Source organism: Barbus barbus (genome assembly GCF_936440315.1).
Source record: "Barbus barbus genome assembly, chromosome: 44".
NCBI classification, from domain to species: Eukaryota; Metazoa; Chordata; class Actinopteri; order Cypriniformes; family Cyprinidae; genus Barbus; species Barbus barbus.
In genome coordinates this window covers 16540582-16558173 of record NC_136722.1, presented here as the reverse complement: position 1 = coordinate 16558173, position 17592 = coordinate 16540582, and the positions used below count along the sequence as shown (strand labels likewise).

The following is a 17592-nucleotide window of genomic DNA, read 5'->3' as shown; positions in this document are numbered from 1 at the left end:
ATATCATTATAGCATATCAAAATTCAAAGTGCAATTTGGATTTTTAATTGTATGCTACTGTGAGACATTAGTGTTTTTATGTGACTTACATAAACAGGTATAACAAAATGTTTAATGTCATAGTCGTAATATCACTGACATTATTTAAACTAATTAAACATTGATTTTCTATCATTTAAAAAACACATTATTAAAGTGGTATATAAAAAGTGCAAAAAAACTCACAGGGAGTAAACTACATTTCCCAAAATGCATTGCATGATTTCCAGTTCAAAGGTTACCAATACAAGGAAGTGAAGAGAAGTTCTAAGTTAATCTGCTTACAAACTATTTGGTTTAGTAACATTTGGTCAAAAGCCAAGTTGTTCGCCAGACATATAACAGAACGCTAAAACAGACGAAAAGCCTTTATTTAGAAGCTGTGTCTCGCGGACTCACGGATAACTTACTCATGCTGTGCCGAGTGCTTTCATTGACAGGACTGATAACACATTGATTCACCTTCATTTAAGCGAAAAGGGTAAGATTTTATTTTTATTCACTTATGCAATTGTTAAAAATATTTGCAAATGTTACTTCTGTGATGGCGATCGATTATTTAGTCCTTTTGAATGTACAGTCATGTTAATATGTAATGCATGTAAGGCAAAATTCTAAAGACTTTGAATGCATTTCAAATGTGCAGCTTTTTTCTTGTCTTTCTTTCCTTTATCTAAATCAGTGCCACAGGTGTGACAGTAGACACGATGAAGATGATGACATTCTTCATCGTGGGACTCGTTGTCCATGTAGTCTTCTTTCTCTCAATATTTGACATCTATTTCACGTCCCCTCTCGTCCATGGAATGACACCACAGCGTGTCCCTCTGGCCCCTCCGGCCAAGCGCCTGGTGCTCTTTGTGGCAGATGGTCTGAGAGCTGACAGTCTCTTTAAGCTAGACGACAATGGGACAGTCAGGACTCCTTACCTAAGGTGATGAGCGTGGAATAATCTTGTTGTGCTTGTCCTGTTTACGAATGTGGTCCAGAAAAGGAGATGTTTAATGTTTTAGATGGTTTCCATAAAATGCATTGAATTTCAATTTAAAGATAGAAAATCACTGAGATAATTTCAATCTTAATTTTTTTTGGAGGTTTATGAAATAAGATTTTCCTTAAAAAAAAAAACCTGTACAGGATATAAACTGAATTTCCCAAAATGCATTCTATGCAGATTTAATGAGAAAATATTACACTTATAAGCAATGTAATTATTCTTATCTGCTATGAATGTCTAAAAAAAGTGTTTCTTGTGTTCTTCATAGTGTATAAATGCATTTAACTTGTGCTTCTTATTGTTTTCTGTCATAAGGAGTGTGATTGAGGAGAGTGGCACATGGGGAGTGTCTCACACACGAGTCCCTACAGAATCACGCCCAGGTCACGTGGCTCTAATAGCAGGTTTTTATGAGGACGTTAGTGCTGTTGCCAAGGGTAAGCAGCAGTCACATGTGTGTTTCTGTATATAATCTTTACGTGTGTAAAATTATTGTGTCACTTATTTCCGTGCTTACAGGCTGGAAGGAGAATCCAGTGGAGTTTGATTCTGTTTTTAATGAAAGCAGGCATACTTGGTGTTGGGGAAGCCCTGATATATTACCCATGTTTGCTAAAGGTATAACCACACACCTGTGAAAAAACAGTATAGTGACATTATTTGGTAGCTTTACCAGCATGTGTGTTTTATAGGAGCCACTGGAGACCATGTGTACACTCATACTTACCCTCCAGAGCGGGTGGACTTTGCCTCCACTGACGCTTCCAGACTTGATACATGGGTATTTGATGAAGTGAAGGTAGGACACTTTTATGTAGGGCCTTTTAAGTAATTACTTTTTGTGAACTAAACTTTCAAAAAACACAACTGTTATTGTTACTGTGATACACATTAAAGCATGGTCAAGCATTTAGAGGTCTACTATTAAAAAAATCATAAACAATTGTTTAAACTTGAATAGAATAACATGGTTTGTCTAAAATTATTTTAATTAAAATTTCTAAATCATTTCCTAAATCTTGGATAATAATTATATTATATATAGAAATGTTCGTTAAAAATATATTTTCTTTATTTTAATATATTTTAAAATGTAATTTGTTGAATATTCTGTAGCCATTACCCCAGTCTTCAATGGCACGAGATCCACATGTATCATTTTAATTTTTGTATCAGTGCTGTAGTTGTGCTGCTTAATATTTTTGTGGAAACACTGATGCACTTTTTCAGGATTCTTTGATGAATAGAAAGTTCACACGAACAGTATTTATTTGAAATATAAAATCTTTTGTAGGTTTATATATATATATATATATATATATATATATATATATATATATATATATATATATATATATATATATATATATATATATATATATATATATATATTTCAATTTTTTTTAATCAATTTAATGCATCATTGCTTAAAAAAATTAACTTCATTTAAAAAAAAAACATTTTACTTTGCCCTATATTTTTGAAAGGTCTGAAACCCTGAAAAGATCTTGTAATAAATAATGTGAGGATGTGATTGAACAGCTTGGCTAAATTATCTCATTTCTTTTTTCTTTTATTTTAATTAAGAATTTTTTCAGCGGTGCCAAAAGCAATGAAACTCTACTGAATATGTTACATGAAGGACAGAATGTGTTTTTCCTTCATCTTTTGGGGATAGACACCAATGGACATGCCCACCGACCCATGTCAAAGTAAGTAAAAAACATCACCACATTAGACATTGTAATGTGATTAACAACACATTTGACCTTTTATCTTTTTTATTTTACTGTTTTCTCTAAAGACAATTTGGAATAATGTTTGTTGTAAAAAGTGAAAGATAAATTTAATTGTATTGTAGGATAGTGTGTTGAGATACCTTAAACTGATATTCTTTATTTATACACTAAATGCATATATTCAGAACACCTTAGATAAGATGTACCACTAGGTGGAGCTACTGCCATTGTCAGATTCTCAAATGTAATATTTTCTGCACTTACAGGGAATATCTAGAGAATATTGGCCTGGTTGATGCTGGTGTAGCTGAAATTGTCACTATGATGGACGACTTTTATGCACATGATGGAAAAACAGCTTATGTTTTTACGTCTGACCATGGCATGACAAATTGGGGTAAAACATCTCTGTGACCTAGTCTTTATAACTTTAAAACTGAAGAAATCTGTGACAGGAAACTTTGTTAAAAAGGTTAATAAATTACTTTTATCTCTCCAAATCAAGTCAATCTTTTAATAATAAAATAACATTCACTTGATTTATATTACGGTTCAGGTTCAAGTCAGCATTTCAAAATAACATTTTGTGTAGAAGAATAGGTCATTTATTTATGAATCTGTTCAATGCAGTATACGAGTATATGTTTTCTAGGATCTCACGGTGCAGGACATCCATCAGAAACGCTGACCCCACTGGTAGCTTGGGGTGCTGGGGTTCAGACAGCACAACGGGAGAGCTCTCACAAATATGATGATAATTATTTAAAAGGTGTGTTTAATGTCTCTAATTGGTCTCATACCACTTGATCTCCATATTCGAACATGGAATTGATTTTGTCAATATTTATTTAACCCTTATTACATTTCAGAATGGGGGTTGGAATCATCCAGGAGAGTGGATGTCAATCAGGTGAGATTTTCTCTCTCATTTATTTACGAAATGTCTATAAATGACAGGAACACAGCTGAATTGATATGAACTTTTTATGCTATTGCAGGCTGATATCGCAACGCTAATGTCATCACTTATAGGAGTTCCCTTTCCTTTGAACTCTGTGGTGAGCATGATTTTCAGAGCTTTCCGATCGCAAGTTTATATCATAGAGCAGCGCCTTTCTATATGCATGCACTTTTTATATGATTTTATTAATGCATTTCTTGCATCACAGGGTGTCTTACCTCTGAATTACCTGAATAACAGTCAGCACTTTAAGGCTGAGAGCATTTATGCAAATACAATTCAGATCTTGGAGCAGTTCAGGGTAAAGTACAGTACATTTTGGTCCATTCTGTCCGTTGTAATTACAAATAAACAGCTATCTTGTGTTCATTAAATCAACAGGTGAAAATGGCACAGAAGAAAGAAACAACAATATCTTTTCTGTTTACACCCTACCAGTGAGTAAAAGTCAATGCTTCAAGGGATACTTAATATACCTAAAAATAAACATTGTCATCATTTGCTCACTCTCATGTCTTTTCAAACCTATATGACTTACTTTTTTCCTTTGAACGTAAAAGATTTTTGAATTTACCAGTACAAATTATATGTTGATTATTTATTATACATGTTCAGTCCTCAAATTTGATTGATAAGGCAGTCTTCTAAAGGTGTTGGTATAGAGCTGCTAAGGTCAGATCACGTTGTGAGATGCCTTTTTTACTTCTAGGCCTCTGACTGACTCTAAACAGATGGATTTTGTGCGTAATGCAAGAAATTTGATCCAGAAAGGACAGTTTGATGAAGCAGTGAGTGTTGATTGGTTGTTGTCATGTCCAAACTGACTTGTTGATTATCTTTATCTTGTCTTGCCATATCTTTCTCTGTCTTTTTCTCCAGATTCATTATTGTGAAGATCTGATTGTCCAGGCCATGGAGGGCTTGTCTTATTATCACACATATGACCGGGTCTTTCTTGGCAGCAGTGTAGTTCTGGGTTTTATTGGTTGGACATCTTATGTGGTTTTGTTCATCCTAAAGACGCATGCTAGCCTACGCAAACCCCCAACTAACATGCACATGGTAAGCGTGCAGCATGTTTATAGGTCATGGTCTTTGCCAGTAACATTGAGGTTAGGGGTTTATTGGAAAACCCCTCCCCCAAAACAAAGCTGTCATTTCCTGTATGTTTGTATCTGTGGCATTCAAGGTAACAGAAAGGAGTCTGGGACAGATGTTTCTGTGTATAGGTCTGCTTGTGGCTCTGTTCTTGTTGGTCCAGTCCAGTCCTTGGACGTACTACATCTACTGCTTGCTCCCTGTGCCCGTGTGGTTCTCTGTCATTAGGGAGTAAGTTACTCATCCCTGTTTTTATAAAAAATATTATTGTTAGATTTTCTATAGATTATATTTAACAGTTTTATTAAATTATTACTTAAATGTAACAATATAGGATTGAGCATGCGCAATTAAAGGAATAGTTCCCCCAAAAATAAAAATTCTGTCATTAATTACTCACCGTCATGTTGTTCCAAACCTGTAAGACTGCTGCTGTTTGTCTTCAGGACAGAAATTAAAATATTTTTGATGAAATCCAAGAGCTTTCTGACCCTCCATAAACAGTAAGGGTCCTACCACGGTCAAGGCACAGAAACGTAGTAAGGACATAATTAAAATGGTCCATGTGACATCAGTGGTTCAACCATAATTTTACAAAGCTACAAGAATACGTTTTGTGTGCAAAGAAAACAAAAAATGATGACTTTATTGGAACGATATGAGGGTGAGTACTTAATGACAGAATTTTCATTATTGCATGAACTATACCTTTAAATATCCAATAATCATCTATATATACACTGTATGCAATATTGACAGATACCAATAAATTCAAAATTTTGTCCCAAAACCATTGTCATTCTGATATATTGTGAATCTATCATATTAATTAATAAATATAAATTAACGACACAGGCCCAACAATGTGCAAAATTATTCGCATGACCAAGGATGAATAGGAAAATAGGTGCATTTCACAAAAATGCTTAGAAAATATGGTATTTATTAATCATATTCAAATGTATTAATAAATATATCAAGTCTGTTTTTCTCCTTATTTGATTTTTGGAGTTTGTGTGTTTTCTCTCTGTCAGATTTGAAACACTTGCCGGTCTGGTTCGAGCAATCCCTTCATTACCACTCAGCAAATGCTTTGGATATTTTTTACTGGTTACTTTAGGAATTGAATTACTGGTAAGTGCTCGATTAGCTGTGTGCTAGACATGGTGAATTCTGTTGTCTGTGTTTGCACTCGAGTAATTAGATGTTAACTTTTTCACTTCTATTTCACTTCTTTCATTTCTTCTATGCTGGTGTTTTTTAGGTTGTGAGTTTTTTCTATCGGGCCATGTTGACCTTGGGGCTGTTTGTGCTGGCACTGTGGCCTGTGGTTTCTGGCCTTTACACAAAAGCAAAGGTAAGGACAAAAAGCAACGGTAAGGACAGAACAAACCTGTTCTGATCTGAGGTCTGAAAGGAGTGTTTTTTAATACTTGTTTTTGTCTTTTGTTTTACTGTAGTTTAGGTCATTGAGCTGGATTTTGAGCTGTCTCTTTTTGGCTGTGTTTCCACTGTTGCCTGTGGTGGGACGGGAACCAAACCTCAACTATATGTGAGCACTCTTTGTTCACTTACTGTTGCCAAAACCTGTCATACACAATCATTTGTGTTAACTTTCCTCATTTAAACTGTTAAACACATTCATACTCTCTGATCTTTGTTTAGAAGGTTTATCTTCTAAATTTAATGTTTAACTGTAGAATTTGCGCTGGAGTGCTGACCCTCTTCAACTCGTCTTCATACCTCTGGTCATCATGGAGACGCTCTCCTCTGAACCGAAGGGATCGTCAGCTGTTCATCTGCCAGGTCATTTTTCAAGTTCAAGTTCAAGCTTATTTGTATAACGCTTTTTACGATACAAATCGTTGCTAAGCAGCTCTACAGGAAATTAAGTTTCCACAATATATTTATATATTGCAGAACCTTAATATATTTAACTTATGGCAAAATTTGGTAATTCTCTATGTTGTCTGAGCTTTGGCATCCTCTGAGGTCCTCTGAGGGGTTGGCATCATCTTTTCTCAGGTGTTCGGTCATCTCAGATCATTTAAGGGTTGGATCCAGACTGAAGCTTCTGTAATTCCTAGTTACCACGGGATGTTAATCCCATGGCAGAAACAGAGTAGGGATGCAACGATTATAGATTTTGCTGGTACGATTATTGTCTGATGAATAATCACGGTTTTACGATTATGACGATTATTAGGCATTTATTCATTTCCCAACATTAATAATGTATAAAATCACATGAACACTCTTTAGATGTTAAAGTGTTATTTATTGCTGGCTTTTGAAACAGAAATAACACAGTAACCAACAATACAGCACAAAATAATAATAAACAAACAACAAACAAAAGTCCATCTCTCCCATTAGAATTAAAAAAGGTGACCGCTGCTCTGTAAACATCCATGACAGTATTTCTCTTTTGAAAATAATGAACGAAAGAACAATAGGTAGGTCCCATTTGTTAACATTAGTTAAAGCAGGTTAACATTAACAAAGAATATTAACTACTGCAACAATTAGCTATTGCACATTTTTAGTTAATGTTGATTAATAAAAAATACAACTGTTAGTTAATGTTAGCTCCATTGAATTATATTAAGACAACTTTTGATTTTATAATGTATTATTAAAAGTTGAAATTAAGATAGCATTATTAATAAATGCAGTGATTGTTTTTTTCATGTTAACTAATGGACCTTGTGTTACTGAACAATAATAACGAATCAGTCGTTGATATATAGATAGGCCCACTGTTCTCTATTATAGATCAGTGGATGGGCCATGTTTTAGGTTAGAAAAAATGTTTGAAAATAAATAGCTCATCAAGTTTTTAAGTAAGAATTATTTGATGCTATTGTGAAGACTAAAGCGAATATAAATATCTAAATGACTGTGAGTGTGAAACTTTATTTACACGGTTTTAGGAAAGTAGCGCAGCTGATTTATTTACTGGGTTACCGGGGTAACGGCAGCGCCCTCTAGTGGCGAATGTGCGTCATTCAGCGCGTCTTCACTTTAACTCGCTCCGCTTTTCTTCTCATCTGTGCTCATTTAAATTAAACCGTTGCCTTTTTAAAGTTCTAAAGTAATCATATGAGGCTGCATCGCAATTTTTCCATAAATAAACAGAATAAATTAATATGTTTGTTATAGGCTACTGTATAAGTTAGGCTGTTTTGTATTCGCACTTGTGCTCCTAAATACATTTTCCAGTTCGCACACATCTATTTTTAGTCGCAAATGCGAGTGAAATGCTCGCACTGTCGAGCCCTGCACACTACTATCGACAGGCATTTCTCTGGTGGAAATAACGTTAAAGCTTCGCTGTTTAGTCCCTCTGTCACTAATTTAATTAGTGTAGTAGCCTCCGTGTCTCTGATAAGCACGTAATTTTAAGCTGGTGCACCACTAGTGTGACTTTGTTTTCATTTTGCACAAGCTGCAACAGTTCAGTTGCGTGCAACAGAAACACTCGGTTTTGCGAAACCTTTACGATTAATTAACCGTGACGTTTTAAAGCGCGGTTAATCGCGGAACCGGTTAATCGCTGCATCCCTAAAACAGAGAAACAAATAGAGACATAATTAGCGTAGCTGCTGTTCCATCTAAGCAAAAATTATTTGTTCAACCCAAGCTAAAGAATAATAATAATGTACATTTGATCAGATATAATTGCAGTACAAGATTATAAAATGCATTATGTGAATGCTTGACTAAAGAGATGTGTCTTTAATCTATATTTAAACAGAGAAAGTGTATCTGAACCCCGAACTTTATCAGGAAGGCTATTCCAGAGGTTGGGAGCCAAATGTGAAAAAGCACTACCTTCTTTAGTGGACTTTGCCATCCTAGGTACTACCAAAAGCCCAGAGTTTTGCGACCTTAGGGAGCGGGTTGGATTGTAGCGTGGTAGAAGACAAGTTAGGTACGCAGGAGCTAAACCATTTAGGGCCTTATAGGCAAGTAATAATATTTTGTAAATGATACGGAACTTAATAGGTAGCCAGTACAGAGACTGTAAAATTGGGGTAATATGATTGTTTTCTTGACCTGGTAAGAACTCTAGCTGCTGCATTTTGGACTATCTGTAGCTTGTTTATTGAAGATGCAGGACAACCAGCAAGCAGTGCATTACAATAGTCCAGTCTAGAGGTCATGAATGCATGAACTAGCTTTTCTACATCAGAAACAGGAAGCATGTTTCGAAGCTTGGCAATGTTTCTAAGATGGAAGAATGCTGTTTTTGTAACATGGGAAATATGATTTTCAAAGGACAAGTTGCGGTCTAATATAACACCCAGATTTTTTACTTTAGAGGACATAACAGTACATCCGTCTAGTTCCAAATTGTAATCCAAGAGATTCTGTGTACTGTTTTTTGGTCCAGTAAGTAATATCTCTGTCTTATCTGAATTTAATAGGAGGAAATTATTGGTCATCCAATCTTTTACATTTTTTACACAATCTATTAGCTTAGTTTAGAAGTTTCATCTGGTCTTGTTGAGATATATAGTTGAGTATCATCAGGATAACAATGAAAACTAATCCTGTATTTTCTAATAATATTACCAAGGGGCAACATGTATATTGAAAATAGCAGAGGACCTAGGACAGATCCTTGTGGTACTCCATACTTTACTGGTGATAATTGAGATGACTCCATTTAAATGAACAAAATGGTAGCGATCGGACAGGAAGGATCTAAACCATTTTAAAGCCTGCCCTTGAATGCTAGTATAGTTTTGTAATCGATCTATGAGTATGTCATGGTCTATAGTGTCGAACGCAGCACTAAGATCAAGTAATACTAGCAATGAGATGCAGCCTTGGTCTGAAGCAAGAAGCAAGTCATTTGTAATTTTAACAAGTGCAGTTTCTGTGCTATGGTGAGGCCTGAAACCTGACTGAAATTCTTCATAGAGATCATTTTTTTGCTAGAAGGAGCACAATTGAGCAGGCGCAACTTTTTCTAAAATTTTAGACTTAAACGGAAGATTTGAAATGGGTCTGTAATTTGCCAGTTCATTACAATCTAGTTGTGGTTTCTTAATAAAAGGCTTAACCGCCAGCTTGAATGGTTTTGGGACGTGACCTAAAGATAACGATGAGTTAATAATATTGAGGTAACAGGTAACAACTCTTTCAGTAGTTTAGTGGGTACAGGATCTAATAAACACGTTGTTGGTTTAGATGCACTGATAAGTTTATTTAGCTCTTCCTGTCCTATAGTTGTAAAGCACTGCAGTTTTTCTTTGGGTGCGATGAATGAAGCTGAAATACTAGACGCAGTAGAATCTACATTTGATATTGTATTTCTGATGTTATCTATTTTATCAGTAAAGAAATTGATAAAGTCATTACTATTAAACTGTGAGGGAAGTAAATAAGAACCTTGGATTGTTTTGTTTATTATCTATGAGTTTGCGGATATGCTCAGCCCTGGCAGCTTTTAGAGCCTGTCTATAGCTGGACATACTGTTTTTCCACGCAATTCTAAAAACTTCCAAGTTAGTTTTTCTCCATTTGCGCTCAACTACACAACAACTGTTGTACCATGGCGCAGTATGTTTTTCTCCTAACCTTTTTCAATTTGAGGGGGGCAACAGCTTCTAATGTATTAGAGGAGAACGTGCCCATGTTGCTAGTCATTTCGTCTAGTTCATGTGTATTTATGGGTACACAGAGCAGTTGAGATAAATCAGGCAGGTTATTTGTGAATCTGTCTTTGGTGGCTGGAACAATAGTTCTGCCCGGACGATAACGCGGAGCCATATAACTAATATCAGTAATACGCAGCATGCACGATACAAGGAAATGATCAGTAACATCATCACTTTGAGGTATGATATCTGTATCGGTAAGATCAATTCCATGCGATATAATTAAATCTAGCGTATGATGAAAACGATGAGTGGGCCCGGTGACGTTTTGCTTGACTTTTTTTGAGTTTATTAGGTCAGTAAACGCAAGTCCTAACGCATCATTTGTATTATCAACGTGAATGTTAAAATCTCCGACAATTAGCAGTTTATCAACATTAACCAATAGATCTGAGAGGAAATCTACAAATTCTTTTAGGAAATCTGTATATGGCCCTGGCGGTCTATACACAGTAGCCAGAGCAAGAGATAAGAGAGATTTCTTTTGCATATCTAACAGTGTGACATTAAGCAGAAGTATTTTGAATGCGTTAAACCTCCTGTATCCTGTTTTCTGAGTAACATTGAGAATATCACTATATATTGTTGCAACACCGCCGCCATGATCAGTCTGACGGGGCTCATGTTTATAACAGTAGCTCGGTGGAGTAGACTCATTTAGACTAAAATATTCATTTGGTTTCAGTTAGGCAGAGTACATCAAAATTATTATCTGTGATCATTTCATTTACAATAACTGCTTTGGGTGCGAGTGATCTAATGTTTAGGAGCCCAAGCTTTAAAAATTGTTTTTGTTCATTTATTTTGCGTTTTTCTGGTTTAATCCCGATCAGATTTTTTCTAGATCCTGCATTAAGTTTATATTTTGAACTCGCTATTCGGGGAACAGACACAGTCTGTATAGATTGGACAACGCAAGTACTTCTATCTTTTAAGTGGGTAGAACAAAAGTCATCATTGTAGTTATTTGAGAATTGGCTTACTAGTCAGATGGAGCGTAGCATCCTGGAGATGTCCGACAGGAGTTCCGCTCCGACTCTGCTGGGGTGCAGGCCATCAGCACGGAAAAGCCTAGGACGCCAGAAAAGATTCCAATTATTAACAAAGAGCAGTTTCTGTTCTTTACACCATGACAATAACCATTCGTTTAAAGCAAAAAGTCTACTGAACCTTTCGTGTCCTCATCGATACGTGGGAAGCGGTCCTGACACGATGATCGTCGTCGTGGACGATGTGCTGCGTACCGGCTCGATCAGGCTCCTGAAGTCCCTCTTCAGTGTCTCCGTCTGCCGCAACTTGGTGTCGTTAACCCCCGCGTGCAGCACGACAGCACCGATGCTCTCGTCACCCTTCAGGATCGTGGGTATCTGCGCAGAAACATTGAGAACACGAGCACCGGAGAAACAGTGAGTGTGCACTTTACCTTCAGCTAACGTAGCATGCACGTGCCGGACGATGGACTCTCCGCGTCGCGTTCCGTCTCGCGGAGGGGAGCGAAGCGGTTCCGGGTGGAGATCTCGAAGACCGGAGGCGGCGGAGGGGGAGAGGTCGTTGCCCGGGGCCTGGCTCGCGTCTTCCGCTGCTGGTGCACTCAGGGTCCAAATTCAAAACACACAGTCACACATTTTTGACTCTTTCTTTGTGTCCTTTTTCACTCTAGGACATTTTGGTGCAGACATTTGAGGTCAAGATATTGGTTCTGAATAGCATCTGAATATGAGATTCCCAAATTATAATTTTTTCGACCAAATCCCTTTTGTGTAAAATTTTTCCTTGACACGCCCCCTGAGATTTTGTTGAAACATAAAATATGGCACCCTGATGACACCCTGATGAAGGCGAAATTAGCCGCAACGCGTCGGTGCACAAATGTGTGGTTTTTAAATTCTAAAGCCATGTGAATAAAGGCTTTTTAATATTTTCACACTACTCGAGTGCCTTGGATTTGTGAGTGTTTTGATAAAATATGTGAATATTTTAACAGCATGTTTACATGTTCTTTGGTTTCGGTTATTGGCCACATGAATTGCCGCTTTAGTAAGGGTTTCACTTTGATTGTTTTTAAATTATTTTCCCTTTTTTTATGATTTTTACTCATTTAATTGTATTTATTTATTATTTTAGATTTTATTATGGGCCTTTTATGCAGTTTTTATGTTGTACTTAAGACACATTACTGTTACTCTACTGTAAACAATTTCAGAATCTAATTATTTTAACATTTGAAATAGTATACACTCAAAACACTAAATAGTGTAGACTATTCCTTTCACATATGCATTTAGCCTAAATGTGACCCTGCACCACAAAACCAGTCATAAGGGTACATTTTTTTTTTTAAATTGAGATTTATACATCATGTGAAAGCCGAATAAATAAGCTTTCCATTGATGTATGGTTGTAGTGTTAGGATAGGATAATATTTGGCTGAAATACAACTATTTGAAAATGTGGAATCTAAGGGTTCAAAAAAAACCTTTAAAGGTGTCCAAATGACAATATGAATGCATATTGCTAATCAAAAATTTAGTTTTGACATATTTACAGTAGGAAATTTACAAAATATCTTCATGGAACATGATCTTTACTTAATATCCTAATGATTTTTGGCATAAAAGATAAATCGATAATTTTGACCCAAGACTGGTTTTGTAGTCCAGGGTCACAAATGTAGCCTATTGTGAGATTGGAAATGTATTTTCTTTCCCCCGAAATACATTTTTAAATATATTTAATATATTTAAAAAAATAATAATATATATTTTTTGGCCAACTTATTTATTTATTTACTTATTTCCTTATGGGCTAAATTGGGCTTACATATAAATTTAACCTATTTTAAACTCCTCTGAGAATCTTATTTGTGTACATTTGTTTCCAGATGATGCAGGTGGTGCTGTGTGCTTACACCCTAACCAGCACACACTCCAGTCTGCAACTGAAGCAAGGCTTGCCTCTCTTCAACCAGCTTGTTAGCTGGCTCACACTAGGTTTGCCATCTCCATTCCCATGATGCTCTGTTACCAATATAGACAGAATTAAAGGGATAGTTCAACCAAAAATTAAACTTCTCTCATTGTTTACTCACCCTCATGTCATTCCAAATCTGTATGATTTTCTGCCTTCTGTAGAACACACAGGAAGATATTTAGAGTCTTTTTTCCAAAAATATTTTTGTTTGTGCAGAAAAAAGTAAGTCATAAAGATTTGAAAGGACATGAGGACTAAATGGTGTGATGAACCCTTGATGCATGACTGTTAACCAGTGAATTGCACTTCTTCTTTTCTTCCATCCTGTTCATACTTTATCCCCTTTTCTCTCACACTGTTTTTTAGTTTCCTCATTTTTAATACCGTTGTTGAGTTCCACCAGGCTCTTTCACAGACTTCTGAGTATCCAGATGTCCTTAGTTTGTGTCTACCTTCTCCTGAGCACAGGGTAAAAGCCACTGACCATCAATGCCATCTAATCATTAATTCTGATGTGTTTGTGCTAAGTTTAATAGTAATTCAGCATGCTAGATTTAGTCAAATTCTTCTCTTGCGGTTGCCTGTCTAAGGAAATGGAATTCAAAAACAAACCCCACAGTGCTTACAGTAAGAAGTTAAGTTGCAGAAGTTTTTAGTTTAGTCACTGACTGGTTTGAGACAGTTTCAGTTCTACAGAGAATATTATAATGAATAATTATTTAAATAATACACTACCATTCAAAAGTTTGGGGTTGGTTATTTTTTAAGGAAGTCTTGCATGCCCACCAAGGGCTGATTTTATTTGATCCAAAATGCAGTAAATAATTATTAATATTAAATATTATTATAATTTAAAGTAACATTTCTATTTGAATACATTTGAAAATGTAATACTGTATTCCTGTGATGGCAAAGCTGAATTTTCAGCAGCCATTACTTTTGTCTTCTGGTAAATCTGATTTGGTGCTCAATAAACATTTCTTCTTATTATCAATGTTACAAACAGTTATGCTGCTTAATATTTTTGTGGAAACCATGATACTTTTTTTTCATGTTACTTTGATGAATAGAAAGTTAAAAAAACAAAACAAAAAAAAAGCATTAATTTGAACCCTAAACTTTTGAACCGTAGTTTATATTATAAAGATATTAATCAAATGACATAATGTTCAAAATAATAAATCAAATGAATTGCAAATAACTTTTAAAGATGTTATTCTATTTTCATTTTATGTTATTTTAATTTATTCTAAATTTTAATATAATTTATTCTAAATTGATATTTAAAATGAAAGCCCTTATTCTAATAGCTGTTTGATTTGTAAATTGTAAAGGTATGAGGCACTTTTTCCTCCGCTGCTGTCGTGGCTCATGTTTGCATGGGTCAACATTGAGCAGGAAGCCATGAACACACAAGGGAGTTCAAATCGGACCGAGGTACCATCTTCTCCTCCTCTAGGCTTCTTTGTGCTTCCCTTCATCCTCTAAAATAGTCTCAAAATGTGTTTGAAACTTATTGCATTGTGTAAAGTTAATGCATCACAGTAAGAGTAAACAGACCACTTATTGTACCGTCTCCTGTTTTCTCAGCTCTCCAGCATTGATTTTGCTGAAAACATTGACATTACCAAGATCAGGCAGCTGAGGCTGGATGATATTCGGAGATCTTACTTCTTTGCATCCTTTTGGATTACAAACTATTATTTTTGTCTTTTGATTATTAAAAAAATGTTTTTACTATTATATAAATAATATAGTTCCTTAACTGTTGTAATAGGTGTTTTTCATTATAAATGCATTCTTCGGCTGCGGTAACATTGCCTCTATTAATAGGTAAGCTGCTCATTTTGTAGTAAAACAGTGCTATAAAATAAACTTAAATAAATGAATTCTCTTCCCTCACAGTTTTGATCCAGCCTCAGTTTATTGCTTTCTGACCGTCTTCAATCCTTTCATCATGGGCGGCCTGCTGATGTGGAAGGTATAGCACTTCCTCAACATAAAGTTTCAGATTGACACTTTTTTTGTATTTTTTATTAGTGCCACACGCACCACAGCTATTGTTGTTGCATCCTCTTTTAGGTATTGATTCCATTTGTAATTGTGATGTGCACATTCGAAAGCATTCAAGTGTCAACACAGCTCTCATCACGAAGGTACTTACCAGAATACTTAAAACTGCAGGAAACCAACTGGTCTTTCTCTTTTTGCCCACATTGTCTGCAGACTGACCACTTCTTCAAGCATTTGCTATATTTGGGTTCAAGTTCTTCACAGACACTTCCTTGTTGACTGGGCTTTGGTATCTAGGGTACTTCATTAATAAAAAAAACGACAAAGTCCAACAAGCATATGTTCCTGCTCGGGCAGAACAAATTTTTTGTTGTATATGTAGATAGCTTTATGGCATTATTTTGCATAAGTTTACATCAAATCTGCATTTATTTTCTAGCCTTTTCCTCGTTGTACTCGTCATCTCAGACTTGATGGCACTGGTAAGCTTTGAGAACATGACGAATGGCAAAATTAAATTGCATAAAAGTTGTTTTTTTATTAATCATCTTAACACGTCTCTATTCTTGTTCACCAGCACTTCTTTTTCTTAATACAAGATTATGGAAGCTGGCTTGACATAGGCACCAGGTGGGTTTACTGTGTTGTACTTCTTGTTTTAGCTTCCATCCTGTTAACCATGGGGAAACACAAGCTGGTTTCCTTCTGTCATTGTACATATGTAAATGCCCATATTACACAAATATGATAAAATATTTCTGTTGTGTTGCAGTATTAGTCATTATGTCATCGTGATGTCCATGACCATCTTCTTAATGTTGTTGAGCATCATGACCCACACGTTAACCTCCAAGAGGATCCTCATTGGACGGAACCAAAAGATGCACTTTAGGTGACAACCTAGTACCAGGACCTCTTTCCTGAAGTTTACAAGGTGCAAAAAACAAGCATTCAGTAGCACAAAAATACGACTGATGTTCAGCGTGGGGTCTTCCTGTTTATGGGTATTTCTTAACATCATTGTTACTAAAGACTTATGACTCTGCATCTTACTATAGGAAGACTCTGTATAGTATAACTAATATAAGAAAAGTGATCTGCTGTTAATACATCCAGTGGACTTGCAGGTATTTTAGTGCTGGGGCTTAAAGGGGAAAAAATGCCATAAGACTGTTTTAAATTAAAAGGAAAGGACTTGATTATGTCTCTGTATATGTACTGTATGATTTATGCCAAAGGTGAGGAATGTTACTGTACTTATGTCAGCTGATTTGAACTGAGATCTAATTCTCAGATGGTATTATGGTAAATGTGTAGTTTTATAACACTGTATTTTAATATTGTAAATATGTAAAATAATTTATTTACAATAAACTTTCACAGGAATAAATGACATTTTAAAATGTATTTAAAAAGTTATTATGTAATAACTCTAGAGTTATCAATAATATTTCACAATATTAGGGTTTAAATAAATGCAGCCTTGGTGAGCATAAGCGACTTCTTTCAAAAACATTAAAAAAATATTGTTGACTCCACACTTTTACATGGAATTGTAGCTCAAACTGTCATTAATGGCATTAAGATATGCATTAAATTGTACAATGAAACATAACATTATATCCCAGCATTTTATTTATATATATATTTGCTTATATGTAAATGTTTTTATAGTCTGTTCAGAAACACATTAGTTTTATTCACATCATCAATGTCCATTAATAACTTAAGCACATCCCCATCTGCAGCTGTGACAAGATCACAGGGGAAAACCAAAAACCACAGACCCTGTCAGCTTAAGACTAGACACTTGTACTGAGCACAATTAAGATTTTAATGATACCCCTAGTGTCTACCAACATCATTTTAAGAGGCACTGTTACAATACATTGAGACTCCTCCATATAGAGAACTGTGATATTGCAGTATTTTTTTATCATAACTGGAATCTCAAGGTTTGTTTCAGGTTGTTTAGCAATGCGACTCTCATTGTTTTTGAGGTTGGCCACCTAAACAGCAATGTCAAATGTGCAACAGTGTGAACCATAAAAACAAACAGCAGCCTGGCCGCCGCATCGAGAGAATGTGCTAAAATAGTGGTTTGTG

At 35.5% G+C, this 17592-nt stretch overlaps 1 protein-coding gene across 2 annotated transcripts; it reads left to right on the top strand.

Moving 5' to 3' along the window:
• The first annotated feature begins 258 nt into the window (after window positions 1–258).
• Window positions 259–17093, top strand: LOC306863447 (GPI ethanolamine phosphate transferase 1-like). Of its 2 annotated transcripts, XM_079406784.1 has the most exons (29): window positions 259–520; window positions 722–973; window positions 1352–1473; window positions 1556–1654; window positions 1729–1835; window positions 2624–2748; window positions 3042–3172; window positions 3428–3544; window positions 3645–3685; window positions 3774–3833; window positions 3945–4037; window positions 4118–4173; window positions 4446–4524; window positions 4616–4798; window positions 4926–5065; window positions 5869–5968; window positions 6099–6191; window positions 6295–6386; window positions 6535–6640; window positions 13385–13493; window positions 13840–13942; window positions 14808–14910; window positions 15064–15150; window positions 15251–15306; window positions 15379–15454; window positions 15556–15629; window positions 15926–15968; window positions 16064–16116; window positions 16259–17093. In XM_079406784.1, the coding sequence occupies exons 2-29, from the start codon at window positions 747–749 to the stop codon at window positions 16380–16382; spliced, it is 2799 nt and encodes a 932-aa protein (XP_079262910.1). In that variant the 5' UTR covers window positions 259–520; window positions 722–746; the 3' UTR covers window positions 16383–17093. The 2 variants fall into 2 exon arrangements, with proteins under 2 accessions (XP_079262910.1, XP_079262911.1); XM_079406785.1 differs by lacking the exons at window positions 15064–15150; window positions 15251–15306; window positions 15556–15629; ... (1 more) ...; window positions 16064–16116; window positions 16259–17093 and having other exon boundaries at window positions 268–520; window positions 15379–15390.
• Window positions 17094–17592: the final 499 nt, after the last annotated feature.

Bases quoted from the DNA above. Each gene is read 5' to 3' on its own strand.
- LOC306863447 (XM_079406784.1), top strand. From the start codon at position 747: ATGAAGATGATGACATTCTTCATCGTGGGACTCGTTGTCCATGTAGTC. The intron at 3,686-3,773 runs GTGAGATTTTCT...ATGCTATTGCAG, and splicing joins GGAGAGTGGATGTCAATCAG to GCTGATATCGCAACGCTAAT. The intron at 15,307-15,378 runs GTAAGCTGCTCA...CTTCCCTCACAG, and splicing joins AACATTGCCTCTATTAATAG to TTTTGATCCAGCCTCAGTTT.